At 39.1% G+C, this 27,066-nt stretch overlaps 1 protein-coding gene across 1 annotated transcript in view; it reads right to left on the reverse strand.

The window, feature by feature from the left end:
* The window catches only part of PIK3C2G (phosphatidylinositol-4-phosphate 3-kinase catalytic subunit type 2 gamma), a 197,099-nt gene that overhangs the window by 83,565 nt on the left and 86,468 nt on the right, over window positions 1–27,066 (reverse strand). Inside the window, 2 exon segments of the mRNA XM_032689057.1 lie at window positions 23,357–23,451; window positions 24,569–24,662. Of these exon segments, the coding sequence (XP_032544948.1) occupies window positions 23,357–23,451; window positions 24,569–24,662 (189 nt within the window).

The raw sequence follows: 27,066 nt of genomic DNA on the forward strand, positions 1-27,066 counted from the left end.
CAGCTTCTGAGATTGCAGGGTGGAGAAATGCTCAAGACAGTAATGAAATTTTCAAGTTAGAACAGGATGCCTAGCTGTGACAGAGGAAGACAAAATTGGAATGATTTAAAACTCAAGGCTACCAGTGAAGAAGCCAAAAAGGTTGGGTTTTTCCCTGACAATTTTCACAGGATTCTGCAAGACAAAACTCAATATAAAAGCCTGGCTTTATGCCAGGCCTAGACAGAGGATCTTGCTCCTAAAAACAGGGAGGCTTCCTTACTCTTCAGGGTTCTCCCATTTGGGACAAACACCCTTGTTCTCAGCAAGGCCAGGGGAATTCACACACTGTCCCAAGGTCACTTTTGTGAATAGCACAGAAGGAAGATGACCTAAAATTTAGAAAGGAAGCAAACTAGACTGCCTGTGCCTAGCAGCAGTTGGAGGGTCCAAGTCAAATACTGGAGTGCCCTGAAAGATGCCCCTCGACTTCTGCAAGCAGCTGCTTCTCCTCCTTTCTGCGTGCATCTGCTCCATCCTGCAAGGTGGCTCCAATCCCATTTTCTGGCACTCACAGCTGCAGAAGAGTGTGTGTGTTTTCTGGGTGTAGAAACAAAAGTGTGCTGGAGAGATTTTTGCCACAGGGAAGAAGGGAAGGTGGGACTGAATCAGGTTGAGTTGGCTGCTCTGTCAGAGAAGGAGAAACAGGGCTAAACCCAGCAGCTATAGAGAAAAAGGAAATTAAGAAAAAAAAAAAAGGAAGAAAAAAAAAGGAAGGAAAGGAATCAGATTGGATGGATCTTGGTAGCAAAACAGGTGAGCTGGCCTCATTCTCCTTCTGTGACGCTGGAAGACAGGGATGCTGACAGAGTCTGCTCTGAGTTGGATTTGGCAGACAAATGAAAGAGTGAGGCGGCTCAGACAACTCTGCTGCTTGAACATCTGTTCCTTGTCTCCTTCAGAAAGGGGAGCAGGGTGAACCAGAGAGTGATGCCTGACAGGACAGATTAGCTCACAGGTAGCCTGTTAAACCATGTTGCAGCAAAAATCAAACCAAACCAAACCAAGAAAAGGCCAGGGTTTCCAGTATATTATTGCAGGTTTAGCACCTACCTGCTATGAGAGAGCGAGGCACGTTTTGACTGGGTTATTTACACATGATGTCAGTAGTGACCCCAGTTAATGCTTCCAAGTGATGCTTGGTATTCATTACACAAAAGCTGTGCCTACCAGCACACACACACACTGCACTCTTTGCTTAAGGTGTTTTGGATTCAGAGACAGACTGTGAAAAGAAGGTGCCTTAGGGTTATAAGGCTGAGGTACTTCCTGTTGTTTGTCAGTCTTTGAAAACCTGACCAAGGAAGTCAATATTCTTTGTTCTGAAGTTATATTCCATGCTTGTTTTCTGTTTTGCTAAGCTGGAGGCAAGACAAGTCACAGAAGGAGAAAACAATAGTGCAAGACTGCTGCTCATTATGGTAATAATTGCTTAAAAATTGTTCTCCATGGCCCTTTGTATCAAAGATCAGCACACAAAACCACTTCTTTACCACTGCACAGTTCCCATGTCTGAAGTTGCCATCTGTCTCGATTATCCTTAGACATCCTGCAAAACTCCTAAGCTGTCCTTTGTGCTTTACTGTGCCATGGAGCCATGGCACATGCCTGAAGCATATAACTGATTTAATTTTCAACTCCTCGAAGAAAACATTTTACTGTTTGCATTCTTAAACAGAAGAATAAGTAACAGGGCTGATTTGCCAGTGGGATTGCATTTGCATTTGCATCCCACTGCAAGTTATTCACAGACACATGGATGACAGAGATGACAAAAATGTGCAGCTGAAGATGACTCCACCTGGTCACAAGGATGATTAGGGAACTGCTGCTATTAATTACAAATAATTAATAGCTGCAAATAAAACCTTTCTTAGTTTTCTAGTTTTATCTCCCCAGGATTACACTGGACAAGGTTTTTACTTCCCTGACAGTGATAATGGGAATAATCCCTTTGATAGAGATATCATCATAGTAAGTTCTGCACAAACACTGAACTCCAGCAACTTCCAGGTTCTAAAAGTACCTTTCATCCTCCACCCCCTGCAACTCCCCTTACTCCTCTGCAGAGTACAGCCAAGTCTGCAGAACTTGTCTTTTAAAGTCTTTATCACTTGGCAGCTGGTCTGGTCAGGCACAGCCTCTTTAGACACAGCCAAACTTTAAGGCAGCAGAGTGCCAAGCTGGCAAATATGACTGTGGCTTTTCTGGTCTCTTTGCCAGTGCCTAGGATGGATGATTGAACTTGCTGAAGTCCTCAGGAATGTGTCTGTAGGGTGGCAGCTATTGCTTCAGAGAACTGAAAGGACAACTCATACTTGTTGCAATTTAATCTCTATTCCTAGCCTCCATCACAGCCTTGCTGAAATACTGTCCATTCTTGGACAGAAAAATTTAATTTAACTAAGCTTGCTGGAAAGCCTTACAGTGGCTCTGTTCTCACAGTCCTTTGTTATCCAAGAGAAACATACAGGCTATCTCTGTCAACTTCCTTTCAAAAACCAGATACAGGATAACACCTCTGTTTTTAAACTAACCTCAAATTCTAGAAAGGTGTGATTTATGTACTGTAAGTCAGAAAGGAGAAAACAGAAAACAACAGCACCATTCTGGGTAGACCTATTGGGGCATGGCAGTCAACAAAACAACAGATATAAAAACAAAATAACAACTGAGAAGCACAAAACACTTGGCACACCGAGAACAACACAATACCTGCATGGGAGAATGGGGAGCAAAGTCAATTAGACAGAAGAGTTACTGTACAACAAAGATGGAAGGGGCACTGCAGTTCTCCCAAGTGACTTGTGTATTTTCCATAACTTTAGGGAAACACAGTGTAAGACCATCAACTTGACTGGAAGGATGAAGACTGAACTTCCTTTGTTCTCCCTTTCTTTCACCAAGTACAAAGCCAACAGAAGGGGACAGGCACAAGAGGGCTAGCAAAACTATGCACAATCTGCTGATCTTTCATCTTTCTTTCTATTCTATAACAAGAAGAGAGTGAAAGTTTATGTTTCTTGAGCAAACTGAGTGAAGTGTGGTACAATATTTTCTCTGAATCTCTCTAAGCAAGTCAGACTCCAGGATGGAAGAACAGCAGCTGTTCCATAACTTGCAGCACCTGTCCACTTTTGGCTCTTCACATTTCTCACATAAGAAACCTGCAGTCAGTTCCACATGCTGCTTCTCATATAACAGAGCTGCTTTTATAGACTCATTTTTCAAAGCATTATCCTTGAATGGAAAATACCTCTGCTTAAAGTGAAATTTTGTTTTAACATACCATGTGATTAATTTGCTTTTGTTTTTCTGATTATTTTTTTTTTTATAATAACATAACTTAAAACAGGCATCTACCACATTGGTCTCTCTTAGACAACAAAATACTGCTGCAGACTTATTATAAAGCCTGCTGGTTAGGCTGCAGAAACACAACGTTGCCATTATTTGCTAATCTTCACTCAAAGATCTTTATGAACAATGCAATGAAATTTGCTTTCAGACAAATTTGATTCAGCAGATTCAATCAACACGGCTCCTCCCACTCCCACTGAATGCCTTGACTGTGGAATGCGTGTCCTGCTGACTCACAAAAAATCAGCAGATCAGTGAAAACAAAGGCTATGCTACACTATGCAAGGAAGTTGCCAAGCCCTGCTGAGGTTGTCTTGCAGAAAAATGTTTCATTTGATACATAACATAGTTGGTTGCACACACTTCTGCATTAAGAAAATGAACCCCAGATAAAACTGGTTTTGTCCCGAGAAGAAAGCTTGAAACCGAAACTGAAACAAAATGAACCTTGAAAATTAACTGTATCAAGAATTAATAGGAAAGTATAATAGCGTACAGGTACCACTACCAGATATGGATGTTACTTGGCCTAAAGTCTACTAAGCAAGAAATGATCATCCTCATAAGATGCCTTCTCCAATTTCTCTGTCCTTTTCTGCTCCAGTCTGTAAATTGGGTGGAATCTGCAAGCAGTAGAGGACCAAATTTATTAACATACTATCACAAACACAAAAAAAATACCTGCAGCACAACACCAACATAACAAAAGTAGTGGTTGTTTCTGACAGCATCTGTATACAACAGTGCTCCCTGACTGACCATTCATGGTCCACCAAATATCCCATCCCAATAAAGCATCAATCCAGAAATGAAAACTCTTCATCCTGAAGTGACATTAATACCAAGAGTGACTTAAGCTCCAGTTTAAAATTGTAAGTCTGTTTTCAACTATTAGTAGAAAAAGCACCGCTGCCTCAGTAATGAGGATGATTAAACCTCCCCTCTGAAAAGAGTATTCAGAATTTTTTTTTTTAAAAAAAGCTGTTTAATACAGTTATTGCATTTAATATCTGCAAGAAGATTATCAATGGGACACTATTATTTTGCATTCAATGAGAAAGTTGGCACTCAAGTCTGGCACTAATTTTGAAAAGTCTGGTTCCATCTTTGCCAGCACTTTCTTCACGTGACTGGGCACGTCCCTGTCTGCACTTTTTCCAAAATTGCAGATTTTCTCCTCAAAACAAATGTTCCATTGTTTTCAGAATTTCACACAGTATCTTACACCAGAATCAGCAAGCCTGAAAGCTCCCAACAATCTATCCTTGTAATAGCTTAGAGTAAATTCATGCACAGGAACTAAAATGTGCCATTCATTCCAGGCATAACAGAAATTGTTGTGTTCTTCCCAGTGGGTAACTGCATTGGAAGCTAGCAATGAATGGGATTAGATGGGATAATCACCACTAAAATAAGCAGACCCAGTGGCTTTATTGGGATGCTGTCCAATATGCCAGCAATTAATTGAATATAGGAGGTGACTAAGCTACTCTACTTTCAAACCATATAAATAAAATGCAAAATTAATTCAGACTGAAGGAGCCCACTGGAGCCAGTGCACTTGCTAAGCTTTGTACTCCTTCTGCATTTAGGCCACAGTTATCACAGCAATACACTGAGGAGAAACTGAAAATGCATTTCCTCATCTGCCTATTGTTTGGGTAGTTTGTGTCTACCAAAAGGGGCTTTGGATAGCATCTGTGGTTCCCATTAGCTTCACAGCTGGAACAAAAAATCCCTCACGACACTATAAAACAAAATGTATGATACAGAACTAATTCTGTATGGTTCTGCTCTGGGCAATTCACTTTGCTCAACTTCATTTTGTTTTTTTGTTTGCTTGGTTGTTTTTTTCCCTCATTTTTGTTTGTTTGGTTGGTTTTGGGGTTTTTTTGTTGTTGTTTTGGGTGGTTTTTTGTTTTGTTTTAATTGTTTTTATTTTTTCATTGAGCTGGTTTTAGCTGGGGTAGAGTTCATTTTCTTCACAGTAGCTGGTATGGGACTGTGTTCTGGATTTGGGCTGGAAACTGTTGAAAATTCAGAGATGTTTTAGATATTGCTAAGCAGGGTTTGAAGAGGCAAGGCCTTTTCTGTTCCTCACCCCACCCCACCAGTGAGTGGGCTGGGGGTGCAGAAAAAGTTAGAAGGGGACACAGCTGGACCACAACTGACCAAAGGGATATCTCATATCATATGGCATCACCCTCAGCACATAAACCTGGGGAAGAAGCAAAAAAGAGGGGACATTTGGAGTGATGGTGTTTGCCCAAGTCACTATTATGTGTGATGGAGCCCTGCTCTCCTGGAGATGGCTGAACCCCTGCCAGCCCATCGGTCATCATGGGGAATGAATTCCTTGTTTTGCTTTGCTTGTGCATGAGAATTTTGCTTTACCTCTTAAACTGCCTTTATGTCAACACATGAGTTTTTTCTCTTCTCCAATTCTCTCCCTCATCCCACCGCAGGGGACAGTGAGTGAGTGGCTGTGTGGGGCTTGGTTGCCATCTGAGGTTAAACCATGACATTAATATACTAATTCTGAAATAGCTTCAGGGAGAAAACTAAAATTGTCTTTCTACAAGGTCATTAAGGCCTTTGGCTGCTCATACCAGGAGCAGTCCCAGATTGTATTCATACATTCTGAGCCAGATCTGTACTTTATAATCCTAGAGTTTTCAGATTACTGTTTTTATGGCTCTGGTCATGGGGAAGGAAGGATTTGGTTTTGGGGGGGGGGGGTGGAAAATAGGATGAGACAGTGACATTGTTTTTCAAATATTGTGTCATTCAAAAGAACTTGCTCTGCAGAGCTGTTAATTTTCCTATTTGCTCTGCACTCAGTTACAAGAATTTGCTTTGCTTAATGACATCTGCATTCAAAGCTGTTATCTTTCAAGCAGAGTCTCAGATTTTTACATCTCAGTGCTCAGATGTCAACAGCAGAGGAAGGAGGTATGAGATTCGATACATTTCAGATACGTGGGGAGTCAATGTTTATCTCAAGGCAGCATCCTTTCCACCTCTCTGGAAGAACCTGTCTGTGGATCCATTGTGTTTTAAGCATAGGTAATACAGATACAACAAGAACTGATCCCACATTACATTCTGACATGTCAGTCTCTTCCGGATCTTTACTTTCATCACTGCTCTAGCTAGCAGCCTGGCTTCTTATTTTCCCAATATCTAACAAAGGGAACTTTATTCAGATCACTGCCTACACAGGAATAGTGAGGAAAAATGAGCCTCAGCAGGTACCGCTACAAGTGTTTCAGCAATGATGGTACTTCAGCGTAATTACAAGACTGCAAAACGCTGCTTTCAGTAGTCCTCTCGTATCTGACACAGTATTCTTTCTGTAAGATGTCAAGTCTTCTTTTTCTGTCAATTTTGTGGCATCTCAACCCCGCACAACAACAAAGGGTGAACGGATCAGACCGTCAGATCACAGCAGCGTGTTAACTCAGTGCACGCGTGTGTGCGACTCTGTCAATACAGCAACTCTGAGAGAACCTTCCTAGCTCAGAGCGTCGGCAGGAAGGCATTCAGCCCTTTACACTTCAAAAATAACTAGCAAAATTCATTTGTTTTCAGGGAATAGGAGAGAGAAAATCAGACTTTTCAAAGGGGAGTCTCTAGAGTCTCTGGAGTCCAAATAACAATTTTTTCATCTTTTCATGATTCTGACTTTTAAGGGAGAAGTATTGTCAGACTATAGCTCTACATATGCATAAGGCTACCCTGAAATCTTCTTCAAGCAAGATGGTATCTACCATGTTTTAATTTAATTAAAACAGAGGGGTCCATGAAAGATGGCTCTTGTCAGCTCATTCCTGTCAGTGGCAGAAGAACAAGCATTTACATTGTAAAGAAGGATGTTTCTATCTTCATGCCCCTTTCTTTTCAGGCCTGCTTTATTTCTTCCACTCTGGTTTTATTTTTCATCCTCTTTTCTTGGTCTTTATTAATTTTTCACACATAGTAATAGTATCTCTTGCAAAGGTAGGAAAGCAGAGCCGAGAAGGAAATATCTTCAGATTTATCTTTTTTAAATACTGTTCTGGCTCTGATCTTCCTTCCATTTCACTGCTTTATTGCCACCAAATATTGGCTTTGTAAAAAGAGAAGTGGGAATTTGAAGTTAAGCTCACGTACCAGGGAAAGCTTGCTGTAAGATATTAGTAAGAGAAAATTGGCCCAAGGGTATTTCCCTAGTCGACAGCTGGCCTAGTTACCATGGAAAACAGAAGAGCTGGAGGGCAGGCACAGTACGAAAGTGAGGCATAGACCTACATGAAATTAGACTGACTTAGTTTGCAGAGGCTTGCTGAAATTAATCTCCCACTTCAGACAGCTTGTTGCTCTTTCGTTGCTGGGAAGCAGACATTAAGTCTCATCAAGGTTTACAAGTCCATCTTAGCTCTGCTGAGACATGTTCAACTGTGGGACCAGGTCTGAATAAACTCCTGAATAAACTAAAATCCCTTTTAATGAACCCCTAACCAAGAAGGTATTACTTGTTAAGCTTTTACCAAGGAAATCTTACATCACTCTCTTCGGATCAAACTGTATAGTCTTGGGGTTAAAATCCATAGATTTTAATGTCAGATGAATTTAAGGCAGGTATAAGAATGAAAATCCACCTTGAATTCCTGAATTTTACTTGATGAGTAACTTTGACGAAATTATTTTATTTTTACATGTTTTTGTTTTCCCTTTCAAACACGGAAAGGATTATTTCTCATAGGCTTTCTCACAGGATGCTGTGTTTTGTTTATAAGCTGCTGTTATGCCACAGAGGTAAATGCCATGGCAAATAGGTCTTTTTAATAACACTGCCACCTCCTTCCCATGTGGTGCTCATATAGCCAGCATTTTTCAATCATATGGGAGAAAATAACAGCCCCGGGCATTTTTTTGCTCATGAGAAAAGCAGAATTAAGTTTCAGTTGTTGTGATGAAATGTTCAGCTCTCGTTCCAAGATTCACAATCACATTTGTGAAAGTATTATTGCAGTAAGCAGATGTCATATTTCCATATGTCCTGAGTCAGGTAAAGAGTGGAGCAAGCTCTCCAGGGGCAGTTACTGCATTGGTAGAATAAATATAGATCAGCCATCTGACACAAAATGCTACTGGGACTTTGAAACTCACTGGCTCTGCTATAGGCATCCTTCTTGCACTCAAAGTGCTGTCCTCATGCTCAGCCCCATGTGAGGCTGCAGCTGGATAGCGGACTGAGGCAGAAATCTGAACTTTCCTCCCTTCTCTCACCACGTATACGCTCTGTAAACATCCCTGAATCAACCACATTTCTTCTCAGATGTGCGCTCTGCTGACTGACCAAAAATATGTGTGTGCCAAAAATTAATATGGATAAAAGCCATGCTTTCTCTAACAGCAAAGCACTGGCAACGCTCACAGGGTGGCAGCCATGGTGAGCCTTACAGAGCCCAGCAAATTACTGTATAAACCACCTTCAAATCGCTGTTTCAAAAACTCCTGATTATAAAGGAAGGCAACAGCTGAAGACAGCTTGTGTCAGCTTGAAATTGATGAAAAAAACTATATTAAAAAGAGGCAGCTCTTCAAATGGCTTTCCATTTTCATACCATGACGAAGCAGTGTCCTTCTGAGCAACACGCAGAACAAAGCGCTGACAATTCAAGAATATCTGCCACGATGGCTGCTGAAGTTCATTTCGACAAACTGCCCTATCAACAAAAGCACATACATGGGATCTGAGGGCTGGGCAAGACACTCAAAAGCTGGCTAAGCAGTGTCTATTAGAAAAGTTTAATTAATAGAAGCGCTCCTCCTGATAGAAATCATCGAATGACATTGTGAAGCAGGTTGAGCAGAAGAATAAATGATGACTTCTAATACCAGGCTCAACAAAGGAAACGCTACAAAAGCATTGAAATCCTGTTTACTGTTTGACCTCCTCCGTGCCCAGTGCTCACAGGATAATTATTACAAATGGTAATGCCCTGTTTCCCAGACAGAAACCTACAACCCTTGCTGATGTACAAACAAGGTCTTACTTCAGTTAAAAATGTATAATGTGCTACAATACTCGTGATGAGGGACTCATCTTTCAGTTAATCCAAGCCCATGAATTTGACTGTGGAAATCCCTGTTCAGTCCCTTCTTCATTAGCCAAGATGGCAGCTGCCACACTAAAGCTAATGAGCCTGATTAATATCAATTCAGTAAATTATATTTTTTTGCAGACATCAGATAATTTTGTACTAATCCAGACATTTATACTGATTTAATATCAGCTGACATAACATAATTTCTCATTTAACACTAATTGAAAACTACTGGTTTCTTATTCTAAAGAGCATTTGCTGTCACTTATAACTTATAACTTTCTATAAAGCTATTTTTCAAATAATATCATCATGAAATTTTATGTTTTCTGCCTAGCTGCAGAACTTTTATACTCAAGCGTGTGATTGGTGATATGTGCAGAATGGAAAAATCAAGTAATTTCTTTTAAAGGTATTTATTTTACCAATTTTTCTTCATATTTTCCATTTTATATTTGTAAAAGGATTGATTGAAACAAATGAACAAAAGAAACAACTATTCATTTAAACAATGTTGTACTCAGCCCCTCTAGCTATGTGGTTTTTTTTTTCTTACTAAATAATTTTGGGTTTGTTCAACTTGCCTTCAGGCTTGGTTTCTTCAGATGCTACAAAAGAAAGTGCACGTCCCTGCTGCTATGCAATTTGCTCATATTATAAGGTAAAAAATAAAATCCCTCATTGGTTACAGTGGAATGCCAATATTTATATATCAAGGAAGAGAGAAGAGTAAGGAGAAGCATTCTGCTTGCACTGCTGGGTGAAAGAAGCATTTGTGCAATGCAATGTTTGCTGTCGCCCAACACTGTTATCGTTGATGGCAAGTGGAACCCCCTTGAGGCTGGATGTGCCATCTGACCCTACTTGTCTGTCTGGAATCCTATCCTGTGGTTTTCACCATGAAACTTTTCTTCCAGCTGTAACACGACCTGTGTGGAACCCTACAGAAAGTTACTGATGAAAGTCTCCATCCAACAGATGATACCTATCACAAGATTGCTTCTTTAGAAAATATGCTTATCATTCTCAATCCTTCCACAGGTGAGAGTACTCTTTCTGCCAGACACTACCTAAGAGCTACCCTGATGGCTCAAGACTTGAAGGACAGTGGAAAGGGGATCAGTAAAAATGCAAAGACAGAATTCATTTGTAACTCAGAGAAACATGTAACAGCTGATGTCAGGAGGGACCTGTGTAGGTCCTCTGGTCTAGTCCCTGTTCTAACAGCTCCCTGTTCAGCTAGTTCTGAAGCAGGATCAGGCTGTTCAGAGGACTTGACCTCAGCAAGGCTGGGAGAGTTCCTGAGACGGGGAAGGAACAGCAGTGCAATTTGACCGTACGATGATGAGTCCCCAAAACACGAGGCAGTTTCAAAAGATATGACCTAATGACAGACAGGCCTGTTGTTCATCCAGTAGCATGAGTAAAGGTGCCAAGAGCTGCGTTTCTGAGTTGTGAACATCACTTTGGTCTGTCTTCAGTCCCATCAGCTGCACTGAAACTGAAGCGCCATTTCTGGCAAGCACTTCTAGCCAGGGCCCAGCTGTCACAGGAACAGCAAATACTTCAAAATTTTCTGTGATTAATTTTAGGGCATAAACAAAGACTCCACATTATTCTTTACGCTGTCTAAAACACGTCAGTTTTGTATATAGAATAGCAGAGACTGGGGTTTGCCTATGCCACTGCCTAGACAACATTGTCAGAGCTCCTTTCTCTGAACAAACAGCTGGCTGTTCACTTACCACTATTTGGCCTACAATCTGCAGTTCTTAGTGAAGTTATGTCAGGCAAAAGAGGACAGTTCAGTCAGAGCCAGGATTTGTGTGAAACAATCAAGTAAAAGTCTCCAGTGGCTTCTCCAAAAGGGAAGTTGATGGCTGTTTGTTTTCTAGAATCAATAACTTAGACTGAGATAGAAGCACAGAGTGGTTACATTTCTAGGCACAAGGGTCTCTAGAGGAACATGTAGCAACATAGGTAATCAAAATTACACTGTATAGAAAAAGAAGAGCAGCAGCACAGCTTATACCTGGGAATAATGGTTTCTGGTAGAAGCGGTTCTAGATGCCCCAGTTCTCTTGGGAAGTCACCTGAATCTAAACTTAACTACTGGGAAAAAGTATTATTTATTTCTTAAAGAACACAGCAGAACTATATTACTTACAGCACTACTTATGACTGCTCTCCTCTTGCTTTCCTGCATCCTTCCTCCTATAAAAACACTTTGCTTGCTATCTCAGTTCTCACAGTGACCACTCCTCAGCCTGCCTAAAGCCTCTTTTGTATCACTTCAAACAGTTCCACACTTCTGTGCAGACATTGGGAACATTGTGGCAATTCCCTCCTTTCCCAATCCAGACTTCTGTCCCAGGAGAAGAACTGGGATCTTGAAGCAGAAGAGACAGAAAAGTTTGCATGGCCAGGTGGAGGGAATTCCCAGTTTCAACCCTTTCAAACTGCCAGAACCATGGTACTTTGCACATTACATCCTCTACTCAGTTCCAAGTGAATCTTGAAGAATCTTGGGAATTAAGCAGAAGGAGGCCTTGGGGGAACAGTTATTTTAATTTCACTGGATGACAGACTGTGAACAATTGCTGGGGGAAGCTGAACATGAAAACTGAGCACTTATATAAGGGAAAAAAAGAGAATTTTTTTTTTTAATCTGCTTGGATATAAGCCCTGCTACACAAGCTAGAAAAATGAAGCATAAGAAGCATAAAACAGGATTTTACTGAGAGATATGTTGAAGGCCACACTGTTGTTTACACTGAAATACTTAAGAGTCACCCTTTATGTCTAAAGATTTTAACTCTACAAACCATTTATTAGATGAGATGAGAAAGGAAATCTCAGTTTGTGAGAGAGGGATGGCACCGATTTCAAAGGATCATCCACCTATGTATGTGCTTTCTTATTCAAGGCATCATTTAATTTTTCATGCTGTTATATTATTTTAATACCTATCTTAGCACTCATTCTTTTTTTTTTAATGAGGAGGACTTTACTTTTCTTAATTTTACTAACAAGATGGCTCATTTACTTCAGTTTATCTAGATCCTTATAAGGGAAGCAAGAACAGTCAGCAGTAGAGAAATACTTTTTCCAGTTTGGGCAAGGCAGTCTCTAAAAGCCATCTCCTAAAACATCTTCAAATTGGTCACCTCTGCAGTTTTCTCATCATTAACACTGTTAAGAACACTATCAAAACATGTTGGCCTTATTTTTACATCTGTTTATCCACACAGCAGCACCTGCACCACCCTAGGGCTGGAAATATTCCATTGGGCTTTGCTTGCACGGCTCAACCACAGCTTGGAAATTCGGTCCTCTGATCTTTCTTTGTATGAGGCCAACAGCCAGCACACGATTTTGCTGCTGTCCACTAAATCCTGAACTGAGTAGAAAAAAAAAAAAGTATGAATAGAAACAAATTTGCATTCACCATTTTAAATTTTCAGTGGAGGTAATTTGTATTAGCTTTTTGAAAGAAAGATAACTGAAAAGCAACAGCTACTCCAGCACTGAGGCTTTGATCAAATTTATGAAGAAATAATTTCCCATATATATGCTGCCAGCAATTTATCCCACTTAAAACCCAACCTTCACTTCATAACACCATTTTTTAATTTTCTTTTTTTTTATTTCTTAACATAAACAAATGGGTTTTCCCCTCAAGTAACAGCCAGGAGTGAACAGCAGCCAGGTGACATACTGCACAGGTGAGATACCAATGGTATTTCATAAATCATTATGTCTAAAAGATGGTGTGTTTTCAAGCCAAGAAATAAGACAATCTGTTAATGGTTTAGGCTTAAACAATTCAGATGAACACCAAGAGAAGGAGATGTGCCTGATATAACAACCTTCACATTAGGGATTGCCTTAAAATAGGTATTGAGTGTCCTCTAAGTTGAGTTGAAAACATGCTGGTGACTTGCTTTTGAATGGATGGGATAATTTTCAACAAGGGGCAGCGGGGAAGTAAATAATTCAAAACAGCTCAGTGTGGTACTCTCCGGGTTACCTCAGCCACGAGTCTCTTCCACATGCCCTGTGACAAGCATAAGTATTAAGACTTTTTTTTCAGCTTCATCTGGCATTTCACATACCATCTGAATGTTTGCATCTAAGCTCAATGGTTCTGTGAAAAGCTTTGATTTTGATGAACATTTTTCAAAAAAAAATTAAAATCCTTAATAACTACATTACTGTCAGCCACCCACCATTGATACAATATTGTGATAAAATATCTCTGAATATCTTTATACAGGAATAAAGGCCTTTCAGAGGCAAAAGTCAATCCTTGTAGCCTGGTTTTATTTCTGAAACAAAAAAATAACATCATGAACTTTACCAAATGGTATTCTGTGTGTTTGACAGAAACACAGAGAAACCTAAAGAACAATTCAGCTCTCTGTCTTTTGATTGAGATGCCTACTGCTTGTATGAACTACTGGGTAGAATTTTACAGGCTTTAGGTTTGGAATGAATCTTAATTCTTTCAGACTGGTCACTTTCTGCTGTTTAATTCCAGGGCCTAACACACAACAGTTTCAACCGAGTGGGTTCTCAGCCAAGGAACACTGAATGAGATGATGTGAGACAATGGGCCCTTGAGTAATTCTGTTACTTAAATGTAGGTTATTACAACGTGATTGCAGTGTTGTTCAAGCAGAAGAGCTATGCAAAGACAACTCATCTGACAGTCCTTTCTTTCCTCTCTCAGCTTATTTTTAATTTGGTCGCTGTCCAAATGACAACATTATGATTACAGACTAATATACCACCGAATACGGGTGAGCATTCAGAAAGTAATTAATGCTTAGGGAAATATTTTCAAACAGCAAGGGTTTTATGAGTTTAATCCTGAAATACTCATCATCTGCAAACATCTAAAAATACTGAATATTAATAATTCTGCACTGTTATCCTTTTATCAATCCTCTCCTCCATAGAAATAGTGCCTTTTTTTCTAGTTTATTGATTTATTTAAAATGTGTTACTAATAATATTTGGGCTTACATTAGGGAATTCTTTCCTCAGAAAAATTCTCCAAAATTGAAGAAAGTTACAAAGTAATTTTCTGATAAGTCGTGTACTGGTAGAACACCTTCAAAAATGTCTAATTCGTGATTCTGTTTTTTTTCTAATCTTCCAGTTACTTAGACAAAGGTCCAAGGCTCAGTTTTCATTCTGACAGATAACGATGACTAAACCTAGAAATATTAACCACAAAAACATACAGCTGACAGCAACATTAACACAACCAATAACTCATTACACTAAATATCCACTTGAAGCCTCTGTTTATTCATACTCTTCCTTAAAGTTCTCACTGACAGTGTTCAGAAACAGGAACAATTTACAAAACTCTAACCTGTCAGACAAGGCTGTGATCAACTGCCTAACCATAAATGAGGAGTCCAAACATATCTATCCAATAAAATCAGGGCCTGAACTGCATTTATTCAAGTCATGAGACAAGAGCTTTGCAATGTGCATTCAATAAAAAATGGATTGAAAACAACTCTCTAGGGCAGCTCAAGACGAATTTTGCCAGAAATTGGTTAAAATGGCTATAGTTAAAACACAAAAGCTTGCTAAGCTGGGAAGAGAAAAGGATTTATAACAGAACAAATCTAATAAAATGTTTTACCTAATCTGATGTGATTTTGAAACATCTGAAGACTCATTTTGCATATAATAATTGCCATTTATAGAAAAAAAAAAAAGCTTTATACAAAGGAAATAACAATGGAATTGTTTCCAAACATTCACAGAAGGTAAAGCCTGGAAGTGGAAGCTCGAAATGCAAAGAACATTAAAAATTTGTACATATTATATCTGAAAAATCTGAAGTGAGGCATACTCTCCTTGTATTTCACCTCAGCAATCAGAATGAGGCACCACCATGACTTTGCAGCAGAGAAGCAGCCCACTGGAGGACCCCTCTCAACTGCAGGATTGCTCTGGGCTTCAGAGGCAACACTTCCACAGTGAAACACAGCACCAGCTGCTCAGCTGAGAACCACAGGAGAGTCTCCACGCTGTTTGTTTTCCAGCTGAGACTTTCAGTCTCCAAAATCATTACAACATCATTTGGGAAATTTGCATTATCCTAACATTGCAGCTACTGTTGTTATTTATGATTTGGACATATCAGATCTTTATAGTTGGTCACTCAATACTGGCCTAGCTCAATGAATCCCTAAAGCAAATTGCAGTGTAAAGACACAGCTGCAGGGATTACTTTCAGTCATCTCTTTCCAGCAGTCTTTCACAGTATAAACCAACAAAACTACGCCACATCCATCAAATTCATGATTGAAAATTATCCATTTGAAGTCACAGAGCTAGATGAATGTTTTGTCAAAAATTTTCCTGATTTATTACTACTCTGGTTTACATCCCCAAATGTTCCTCTGGGATGAGCAGAGATTACGTGAGGTATCCCTCAGGAAAGATTTTGGCTTATTGTTTTGTTCTTTGAACGATGCAACAATAAAACATTTTTAATGGAAAAAAGATGAAAGGCAGAGATGAAAGCTGAGTGTGACAGCTGCACAGAGCCCTGCTCTGAATCCCTTCCTCACCAACAACCGCTCTGCTTCCTCAGTCCTGTTCCATACACAAGTGAGTCATTACAGTCCATCACATCCCAGCATCAGAGGCATCCTAACAGACCACCAAAATGGTCTGTGCAATCCTTTCCAAAGAAGATATCCAAGACACAAGCCCATCTTTCATATGCAGTTACATTATTGGAGGGGTTATGACAGATATGACTTGAAGCTTGTAGGGAGTTTTCTGGCATAACCGAAAAACTAGATTTGTCAGACTGAGCATTTTCAAATGTAAAAGGAGCCAAACCCAAAATAAATTAGACAAGCCATGTTTGAAAAAACGATGTACTGAAAAACATTTTCCTTAGTAGTGTCTTATAAATCACGAAACAACTAAAAGAATTAAAGATTTTCAGAACTCTTCCACCTTTTCTAGTTTATCTTTGCAGTTCTAAGTAGGTTCACTTGTACACACACATAGTGGTGTGTTTTTTCATTCCAGTAACAGGCACTAATAATTGACATTTACAGACTTTTTTATGCTGCACTTGACAATGTTAATCCTCCCCTTGAATATGACTTTTGGCACAGACTTTCCTCTGTTCCAAAGGTGGGACACACACAGAGTTATCTCTATGTTCAGCAACTTATTTAGTGAAGCTGACAATGTGCCTGCACAAATACAATTAATGATGTGAACAATTATGCCTCACTCCATTCTCACCTTGATATTTGATCACAAGGGAGCCTCACCTCTTCCTTTTTTGTGCTTACACCTGACTTGGAAAAACACCTAACGTTCCTAGACTTCTAGACATTCAAGAACACATTCATTCTACTAAGAATCATTAAAATAATTAAAAACAGACACATGCACAAGTATGTTGTTTGTGTCCTTTGTCAAGGACTCACCAGATTATCTTATATTAACTAAATTACAAAAAGGCATAGCTTTGATTGCTTTATTAGTTTTTAAACAGATTCCCTTTTCAAAAAGCTGTAATTTTTAACAGCATGGGAAAACTAACTCCCTCTTTATATCCAAAATGTTAAAATACCATATTCAGATTCTTTGTTAACCGTTACCTGTAGTTTTTCCAATTTGAATTTTAATTCCTTGGAATTTATCTTCATTTTCCTTTCTTCTTTTTGAATTTTGAAAGTTTAAAATGTTATCACTTAAGTCAGAATATACCAGAATATTTCATTTTTAAACAGAAATCGTAGCATCTGCAACACCTAAATGTTACGTGCAAAGCCATTTAAATTAAATAAGCGAACTCAGCTCTAGCAAGGCGGTCCCAGAGAATAACTGCCTGAATAAAAGGCTACTACAATCAGTGGGAAGAGTCTCATGAACTGCAAAGGGGTATAGATTCAGACTTCCCTGTTTTATATATAGAAAAGTATAGAAAACAACTTAAATTCCTACCAAAGGGTAAACCACCTGCCAATGTGCCTGAAGCTGTATCATTTCTAGCAGGCAAACCATGGCAGTCTATCCTTGGGGGTATGTTTAGAAGATTCAGAGAGCCATGGAGCACCTCCTGGACCTGGAATCAAAGGGCACAGAAGGAGTAGGGTGAGTTCCTCCTGCAGCACCCAGGCTGAATCTTCACCACGCACCGGTGGGCTTTGGGTCTCCCTGGGGCTCGTGTGCTACACCCTGTGGTCATAACAGACAAATCTGTGTGTGTGTATTTGAGCCCAGAGCTTCAGGAACACTGTGATGGCTATGTTATAGTACACAAATGGCAGAGAGGTCAAGAGGCTGAGGGTCAGGGTTATCCACCCACAGGGTTCACGTGAGCGTGCAAGCGTGGGGGGAGCGGCGTCGCAGGACAGAGTGTGCCAAAGCTGAAGCACTTCTGCCCATCTTGTCTTTTAGGGATGGTTCCCGGAGTGAACCTTTCCCAGACTGCATTCCAGTGCTATCTTGGAAAAAAAGCAGTCCCAAAAGGGGCCAGAGAGGAAGGCAGCTGTTAGGAATTATGGCAGACCAAAGGTCTTGCACTTGGTCTTGCTCCGCAGTCCTCTTTTATTGGGCAGTATTGACAGACCCACAGCCAGACACTGACAGCAGTTAGTAGCTGCTTTTATCAATTCCAGCTGCAGGCCCTGCCAGTTCACTCCTCTTTCTCAAGAGCTGGCAAAAAGTGAGTCTAAAATACTGGATTTTTTCTTAAAATCTCCAATGTGTTTAATTAAAAGTAAGATGTGGTTTTGTTGACTTAAATGTACCGTTTTCCCACTCAGTCTGTAACTACTGAAGGTCAAACCCAACAGTTGTGTTACTCCTTTGTGCTTGCTCACAACAAATCTCTTTGTTTCATTTGACACCATTTTTTTTCTAAAACTAGAGTCTGAGAAAATTGAAAGTCTGTAAATTAGGAAACAAAATAATTATCAGTCTGTTTTCCAAGGCAATAATCCAAGTCCCACATGACTAATAATGAAGCACTTAGCACAGTAGACTGTTGAATCATTATCTCACAAAAATAATGCTCTAATGGTGCTATTTACTATACACATAAATTGCTACAGAAAAAAAAGGTCTCCAAATGACTGGCATTTCATAAGTAATAATTCTGAGTTCAGAACTAAAATCCCTCGGTGTCATCTAAGGTTGGGGTTCTCAGCACTCCAAAACATAATAATGATCACATCAAGTACTCTGAATCCCAATGAAATTTATAATCATCACTTGGTTGAATCAAACATAGACTGGCTTTTCATAGGTTTAAAGTTATAGATATGATTAAGTTATTTTTTCATTCTGATCAGTAAGAAGGACCAAATTACCACAAAACCAAAACAGACGTCTTTTGTATTTACATTCATGTCATTTTAATGGGCTGGGCTTTTCAACGTGCTCTGCACAGCTATTTAGGAAGTTCATTTAATAATTAGCAGACTTGATAACTTCTGACTGTCAGAGAAAGACACCATAATGCAGGAAGAGGAAGAGCTGGAGGACGGCTGCCTGTTTAATGTTCAGATAATTGAGAGTGTTGGACAGATGAGTATCTGCTTGATTTATCCCTTCTTTTGAAGTCTTTAAATAAATTATGGTTAACACAGAGCAGTTCTGACAGTTTAAAATATATTTCCTTTTAGAAAATATGAAACAATAATCTATTGTTCCAGTGCTAAATGAAACTAAGAGGTAACGAATTTGGAAAAGAAAGTACTGAGGTACAAACCTCCCAACAGCAGAAAATGTAACTGGGGTCTTTTTAAACTTTTATATATTGCTTGTGTTCTTTTTGCTTCTTACAGGGTTTTTCATATAGAAAAAGAAATAAAAATAAAATATTATGTTCTAGCCATGAAATCAATAGTCTGATTCACATTGTTTTCAGTGTGCTGGATTCCACTAAGAGTTCCTTTTTAATCCCACATTCCTACTTTTCTACAAGTTGTGGACTACAAAAGATAGAAGCCTACTCTCTTTTCTCTTGATTGTCAGTCAAAATGTAGTTGAGAAATGCCAAAACCAAGGAAAGTTCTGTAAAGTTTTATTGACTTAGAAGACAAGCTAAAAAAGGACATTTTGCCTTCAGCAAGGTTTTCACCTGACTTTTGCTTTTCTTTAGCTAAGCACACCAGATTCTCGTGTTCTGGCAGACTTTACAAACACTGTACTTTTCCATGACGGTGGAACCTGTTTCTTAGCACCACCTTCAAGCAGCTGCCACAGATCCTAGAGGACACTGCAATTCTCCCTGTTATTCAATCCTCCCGTGGAAGGCAACCATCTGTGAGACACACTCCTGGACACCTGCTGCCCCAGCCAGCTGTTCCCATTCTACTCTGCAGCTGCCACCTGTGACAGTAGCTAAAAGCCAAAAACCACTCAAGCAGGAGGGAAACCAACTGGCAGGCTGCCAGAGACGGAGGGGTGCATTAAAACTCCAGCACAAAAGCTGCCATAAACCCACCTGTGTGTGAAACAGCAAGTCACGAGGAGATAAACAGCGACTTTCAGCAAGCAGAAGGGCCCAAAGGGGCTCACAGCAGGTTTCTTTCCCCTCAAGCAACTTCTGGGCTTTGCTAGAACCAGTTTAATAACTTGTCATTTAGAATAGAATCGTAGAATCATAGAATCAGCCGGGTTGGAAGGGACCTCTGAGATCATCAAGTCCAACCCTTGATCCACTACCACTGTGGTTACCAGACCATGGCACTCAGTGCCACATCCAGTCTCATCTTAAAAACCTCCAGGGATGAAGAATCCACCACTTCCCTGGGTAGCCCACTCCAATGCCTGATTACTTTCTCTGTAAAGAATTTCTTCTTAATATCCAATCTAAACCTCCCCTGGCACAGCTTAAGACCATGCCCTCTTGTCTTACTGATCACTGCCTGGGAGAATAGACCAACCCCCATCTGGCTACAACCTCCTGTCAGGGAGTTGTAGAGAGTGGTCTCCCCTGAGCCTCCTCTTCTCCAGGCTGAACAACCCCAGCTCCCTCAGCCTCTCCTTAATAGCTCCAGGGCTTGGGAAAACTTGTTCTAGCCTTCTCCCCTCCAAGAGCTCTGGTGGCAAAAGACTAGAATCAGAGAGAATATCTAGAAGATATTAGGACAGTTCTCCATGTCCCATGGACATTAGGAACTCCTGAAATAAAACTGAAATGGGATTTAAGTGGTACATGTGTCCTGTGCTGGCACTGTGTGTGCATGGGCAATTTTTAGACTCCTTGGGAAGAGGAGTGCATTCAGAAGAACCAAAGAGGAGCTGAAACACTGATGGATGCACATGGTCTAAATTCCTCAAGAATTTAGAGGAGGGGAAGTCACACACTATAAGAAAAAAACCCAAACATCCAAAGAGATTGTAAGATCCTTTTCATTCTCAATAGCAGAACTAATGGAACAAATCGGCAGCAGATACAAGCAGAGAACAGACTGAAAGTCCCAAGAATGAATATTCTCTCTGTTCTGTCCACCTTTGACAATTACTGTCCCATGAATTTTAAATAAAATCTTCAAACAAACTTATGACTACTTGATGGAAAGAAGTTAACAATTTACTACCCAACATTAATACTAAAAAGATGATGAGCTGATACACCACTGTAGCTGATTATCTCTGGTCTATCAGAGAATTTGAGTCAATTTTCATTAACTGACAGAGTATTATAAATAATATTTGCCACTAAAATAAGTTAGTGTCACCACCATTTCTGGTAACTAGTTTCTAGATTTACAATAGTGTTGTAAAACATGGAAGTTAAAATCAGTTGACTTTTCCCCTGTGGTTCTGAAATCACATCACCAGTTTTCTGGTTTTCCAAGTTTTATTTTGTGAGGTACAGTGTACACAATGTTGCATTATTTAATAGTAGAATGGTAATCACAATTAAAAATAAATACAAACTTGTTGCTAAAGTTTGTTTTTGCCAGTCCTTGCTTCTCAATCCCTAATTTGGTAACGAAACAGAATGCAACATTTGAGAAGAAAATATAAACTAATCTCATTTGTTAAAAGAAGTTGTGTGAGTGTGCATGCACATGTGTTCCTCACATTATTAATTCATTGAGCTTCTTTTAAAAGTCTCTTTAGAGGTAAGCAGAAGAAAACCTCTGTTTTCCCTTAGTTCTTTTATAAGGACTGAAATTCAATTTGTGAAGGAAAGCCTTTATTAATTATTTAAGGATTTATTAATAAAACTCATGAAGTTACTGTTAAATTTTGTAAGTGAATTTATAGCTTGGGAAACTGCCTTTTAAATATTGGAACAAGAATATGAATAATTGCATAAATTGGAATGTTAGGTAGAAAACAATTTACTGCTGAAGAACATGGTGGAGCAGAGTAATCAAGAAAATAAAAGTGTATATTGTGATGAGCATAAGTAGCAAAATTTTAAGAGATTTGAAAAGAACACCTAAAAAAAGATGTACTCAGCATGACCAGGCCTACTACCAGCTGAAAGGCAGAAAATACCATGAACCTTGAGAAATAATCTACTTGATGTGGGTATCATTATGTTACATATTAAACTATGGATAAAATAAATGTATTTTGCCACAAAAAACTGCACTGTGTCAGATAACGATATATTATTATTCAGGATGGAATATCTGCTATATATTACCTAATATTATAATATTAGAGAGCTTGAGCAAAATTTGGGGAAAAACAGGGATCCAAATGGGTCTACACTGCAAAGAGGAAGACCACAGTCACTTAGCTATTTTAGTTTTGAGAAGAAGAGAGGCACAGGCAAACCAATGACATTCCCCTGTCCACTGAACCCTAGATTAATTTCTAATTGCCAGGAAAACTACCAACTCTTGGGGCATATTTAAGAACTCCAGACTGGACTTTTTATATCCAGTATGACTAAGTTTAATATTAGCAGAAATCATCTTGGGCATGTTTCAGGCGCTGCCAGAAAAATACCTTGTTAAATGTGGTTCCACTTAATCTGACAGATATGCTCATTAGGCACGTTATTGTTATCCTACTCATTTCAGTAAAACAAACACATTCATAATTCTGTTTTATCCCCACTAACACTTCCAGAAACTGCACAGGTATGAAAGTATGATCTATGCTCTTCCTGACCCCACACTTCATCAACCCAATGATTACATTTAAAATTGCTCTCTCTCCTTTGCAGGGAGGAAAGCTTTTGCTTTAAGGGTTCTGAACCAGTTGAACTGTAAATGAAAGCTCAGTTCATCCATCGTTACTAAAGATGGAGAAAAAACAAAACACACGAGAATTTAATTTTCAGATCACAGGGCAGATGTTCAGATGTCAGAAAGCCACATTCTTATTCAGAGAGCCTTGAGGTAACAGCACAGCAAAGAGAATAACCACCTCATGCAATAATACAATTAGAGGGCTCCTCAGAATAGGAGCTACTGGAAACTCTACCATCACAAGTCAGTCTCAGATGCAAAGAGGTACAAGAGATACTTAGACATAAATAAGAATTCTGACAGCTTCAGGAGATGTCAGAGGAGCATTCTCTATAAGTAAGCCAATACTGCTTAGAGCACAAATTTTAAGGAAGACTATTTTGGCTCAAACCAAAAAATGCAGAAAAATACCAATGAACAGAACCTCCCCCTCTCCCTCCCACCTGGGGGCAGGATGAAGGCAGATATAAGTAGGTCTTTCATACAATTCACCCGTGTACTAAAAGCGGAATAAAAAAGGAGCAAAAACCTACGTTTTCTGTCAATTTTAAACCAAAAGAGAGTTTTTCACCAACAGAATCATGGATAAATTTCACTGTGACAGAAAATTACTATAGTAGCACTGGAAAATGATCTTACCAGTAAAGTTGATGGGCTACTTGGATGCTCTGAAGGGAACGATTCAGCAGGAGTTTCACTAGAGGGCTTTCAAGACTCCACTCAAACTTGAGTACCTTAACAGATAAATTGATATTAAGAATCAATTTTATGCCAGCTTTTGTGTCTTTATAACAAAAATAATCAGAAAGGACCCAGTGCTTAGCCTGAATGAAGCAATCAGACACACAGAGTTTGCTCTAGCAATGGAATGTGTAAAGAAACTTCAGGACATGAGAATCTGCCACCACCTCTAAGACAGGCAGATACCATCCTGATTCTGGCTGTGTTAACATGTATGTAAATACGCAGCTTTTCTTCCCCCACTTAAAACTATCAATGCTATATTTAATTTTTTATCCGATTATCTGGTCTGCAAAGTAAACTTATCTGTGAAACAGAAGCTGTGGAAGGTGAAATGTCACGTTAGTGTGTGAATGCTGTAAAGCTGTGAAGGTTCCACTGCTTCACAGTAAATATATTCATATATGCATACATAGATATCTATCTAGATATACACACACCACAAACACACAAAACACCCCCTGAAAAGCTCAGTAATGTGGAATAGTAAGTCATCCATGTGCACAGTGTTATAAAATAAGAGAATAAAGCTTTCAAGAGTTCTTGCTCAGCTGCAACACAGTTGCAACACCTACTCAATCACCAAGTGCTTTGGAAGCAGTGAGGTCATAACTCACAAAACATTAATTTCTAGTGAAATGCAACTTACACCTCTAAAGAGACAATTCTACACCCAAATGTCCAGGTCACTCTGTGTTCACAGCGATTTTCTTGGTGTATATATGGTATTAAGAAAACTGCAATTTGTGGTTAACACCACTTGCTTCCTCGAGTGCAATGAAGCCCTGCCACCTGCTTTGGGGACCACAGCATAATTTCTCTTGTTCAGAGAAATTATTTCATTTCTTATTTTTCTTTTTTTTTTTTTTAATTTTTCATTGCCACTTGAAAATACCTTCATGCAGTATGCAGAAAAGCTCAATCAGCATGCCAAAAGTGGAAAACAGTCTATACCTCAGCCCTGTTTTGAATTCAATAACTGCATCAGGTGACCAGCATTTCTTATTTACTCCTCTTACAATGTCTCAACCCACCCAAAAGAATCAAAAGCATTTAATGAAGTTATTGATCAGGACAGACCACTTCCTTGGCTATCAAGTTCCTCCTTACCTGAACCAGCTGTGGGAGGTATTCTAACAACTCATCATTTGACATATTTTCTATTTGTTGGACTGCTGTTCTGCGAATATCTTGATCTGGAAAACTAGAGCAAAACAAAGAGGTATCATTAAGAGCTACCGATCCACTGATCTCCTGAGCTCTCACTGATATAAAATGTTAGAAAAAATGGATTTCTCTCAAAATTGAACGGGAAAAAAAATCAATTAATTTGTTTTATTGTAGCGAGAGTCAAGAAACACACCACAGAAAACTTAATTGGATTGACTGTTACAGTGCCATACAGGGGAAAAACACTCAACCTGATCTTCAAATACCTTTTTTAATTTGAGCTACCATGTATTGTAATTTCCTGAAATACAAAGCAAATTAGAGATCTCTTGCTGCTCTTACTTACCTGAAATAGGAAATTTCTGTGCCATGGGAACTTTCAACTTTAAGACTTCTTTTGTTCTGAGCAACAACAGAGAAGCTTGAGATTTCCCATACCAAAAGGGTTCATTTCAGATAATTTATTCTGATATCAGCTCGTCTGAATTGTATCATAAAAAAATCGAAAATACTTTTTAAACAGAAGTAATTTTGAAACTGAAAACATGGGTTGCTTTTTTTAGTTTTACTTTTTTTAATGTAAAATTTAGTAAAAAACTAACATCTTCCCCCAGAAAGGCTCCAGGTCAGTGAAACAGATATTTTTGATGGGAAAATGTTTGAGTTTTCAGCATAAGTTGCATTCTCAACCAATTCTGGTTGAAAGCAGAGTGGCTGTAGCCTAGTATAGATTTTGTGATGGAGAGCTCTGACTGTAAAAAGGAAATAAGAGGATAACATAGTATAGCAGCAGGGGTAACACAGAGAAAGAAGGCTGGATAATATAATTGGTAAAAACCATTTTTCTTTAAAAGAGAATGAAATTTTGATGCAATCTGACTGATTGAAACTGACTCTCAAGAGACCATTTTATCTCTTTTTAGAGAAAAAAAAAATCAAAAGGTGTACAGTACCTCTTCTAACATTTGAAAGCCAACAAATAATATTTCAAGGACTTCTTTTGGAAATATAAAAAATAATTGCTACCTTTTCACATTTTGCAACTGTGACATTAATCATTAAAGGTTGATGATCGTGGAGGTCTTTTCCAATCTTAATGATTCCATGATTCCATACACGGAGAATTTCAGGTACACAGAAGTTGCCTGGATTGCTTCAAATTCAGCGAGTTTGCTACTGTTTTGCTTTTAAAAGGAAGAGAACTGATTTGCTCTTCTGTGTATGTCTGCTATGTGGTGTCACCTTTATCTGTGTACCAGTACTTGCATGTTGCCCATTGCCACCCCAAGAATCTTTTCTGTCTTCTCCCGAAGCAAACTGGAATTGTTCACAGAGACCTTTCAGCTGCCAGAGGTGCAAGAAGGATCATCTCTGCCTAAGGGGCAAAAATGCCTTCAAACAGCACCCCAGTCAACTGGATATTGTTCAGAAGAGCTGCTGGGCTTTGATCCAGTTCTCTTGAGGGCAAGCACCTGCCCCACAGAAAGCAGCAAATCCCTCCCTTCTGAACTGATACGGTTGTCAGGGTCTTTGGAATATCTCTCATTTGGCAGTTTAGGTACATATAAAAATGATGACTAAAGGACATGGGTTATCTTGACAATTCACCCTGAGGAAAGTCCTCTGAAATCAGAACCATCATGTATGGCAGAAGATGTCACAGGCCAACAGCATCACTGCGTCAGGAGCTCAGCACAAAACCAGATTGCTCTCTTCCCACCTTCCCATCCAGCACCTTTTGCCAACAAAATACCCAACAGAAATGAAAATCAGAAGTGAAACAGAGGAGACAATGCCGTATTTGCAGCAATAACTGCTCATTGCTATCAAGATAAAAAGAGAAGAAACTGTAAAGCTGAGTGCTCAGCAGTAAAATGGCACCTGCTGCTCGAATCTTGAGGTTTTGAGTTCAATAAAACAAGCTGAAGCAAAACAGTATGTATGCTTTGATCAGTGAATTAACTATACAGGCCATCAAATAGAATTGTGGATATTTTGATTAAAAAAATCAAAAAACAAACAGTGAACAGCTGGACATACTTGAAAGGCCTGGTTTTCTGGGCTGCAACCAGCTGCCACCTGTAGCACTTTCAGCCCCCCTTTTAACAATGCAGCTCAGGTCTGGTTTTATTATTTTGTTTGTATGTTATGCTACATATTTGATGATGTTTCTAATACACTTTATAATTCTTTGTATAGTGCTGAGAGGGCCTTGATGGGGAGAGGAGGAATACATTACAAATAAATTATCATGACAGGCCCAAATTAGCATCTTCTGCAAGGCTTATTTTCTTTTTATTTATTTATTTTAGGCAACCTATTAGGAATGAGAAGTTGTTACTTTAATATTCATGTGGCTATTTAGAAAAAAACATAGTTGAAGGAGATCTATATATTAAAAAAAAATCTCTTTCATATCATCCTATTTTCTAATTATG

Source organism: Chiroxiphia lanceolata, chromosome 5 (assembly GCF_009829145.1).
Source record: "Chiroxiphia lanceolata isolate bChiLan1 chromosome 5, bChiLan1.pri, whole genome shotgun sequence".
Classification (NCBI taxonomy): Eukaryota; Metazoa; Chordata; class Aves; order Passeriformes; family Pipridae; genus Chiroxiphia; species Chiroxiphia lanceolata.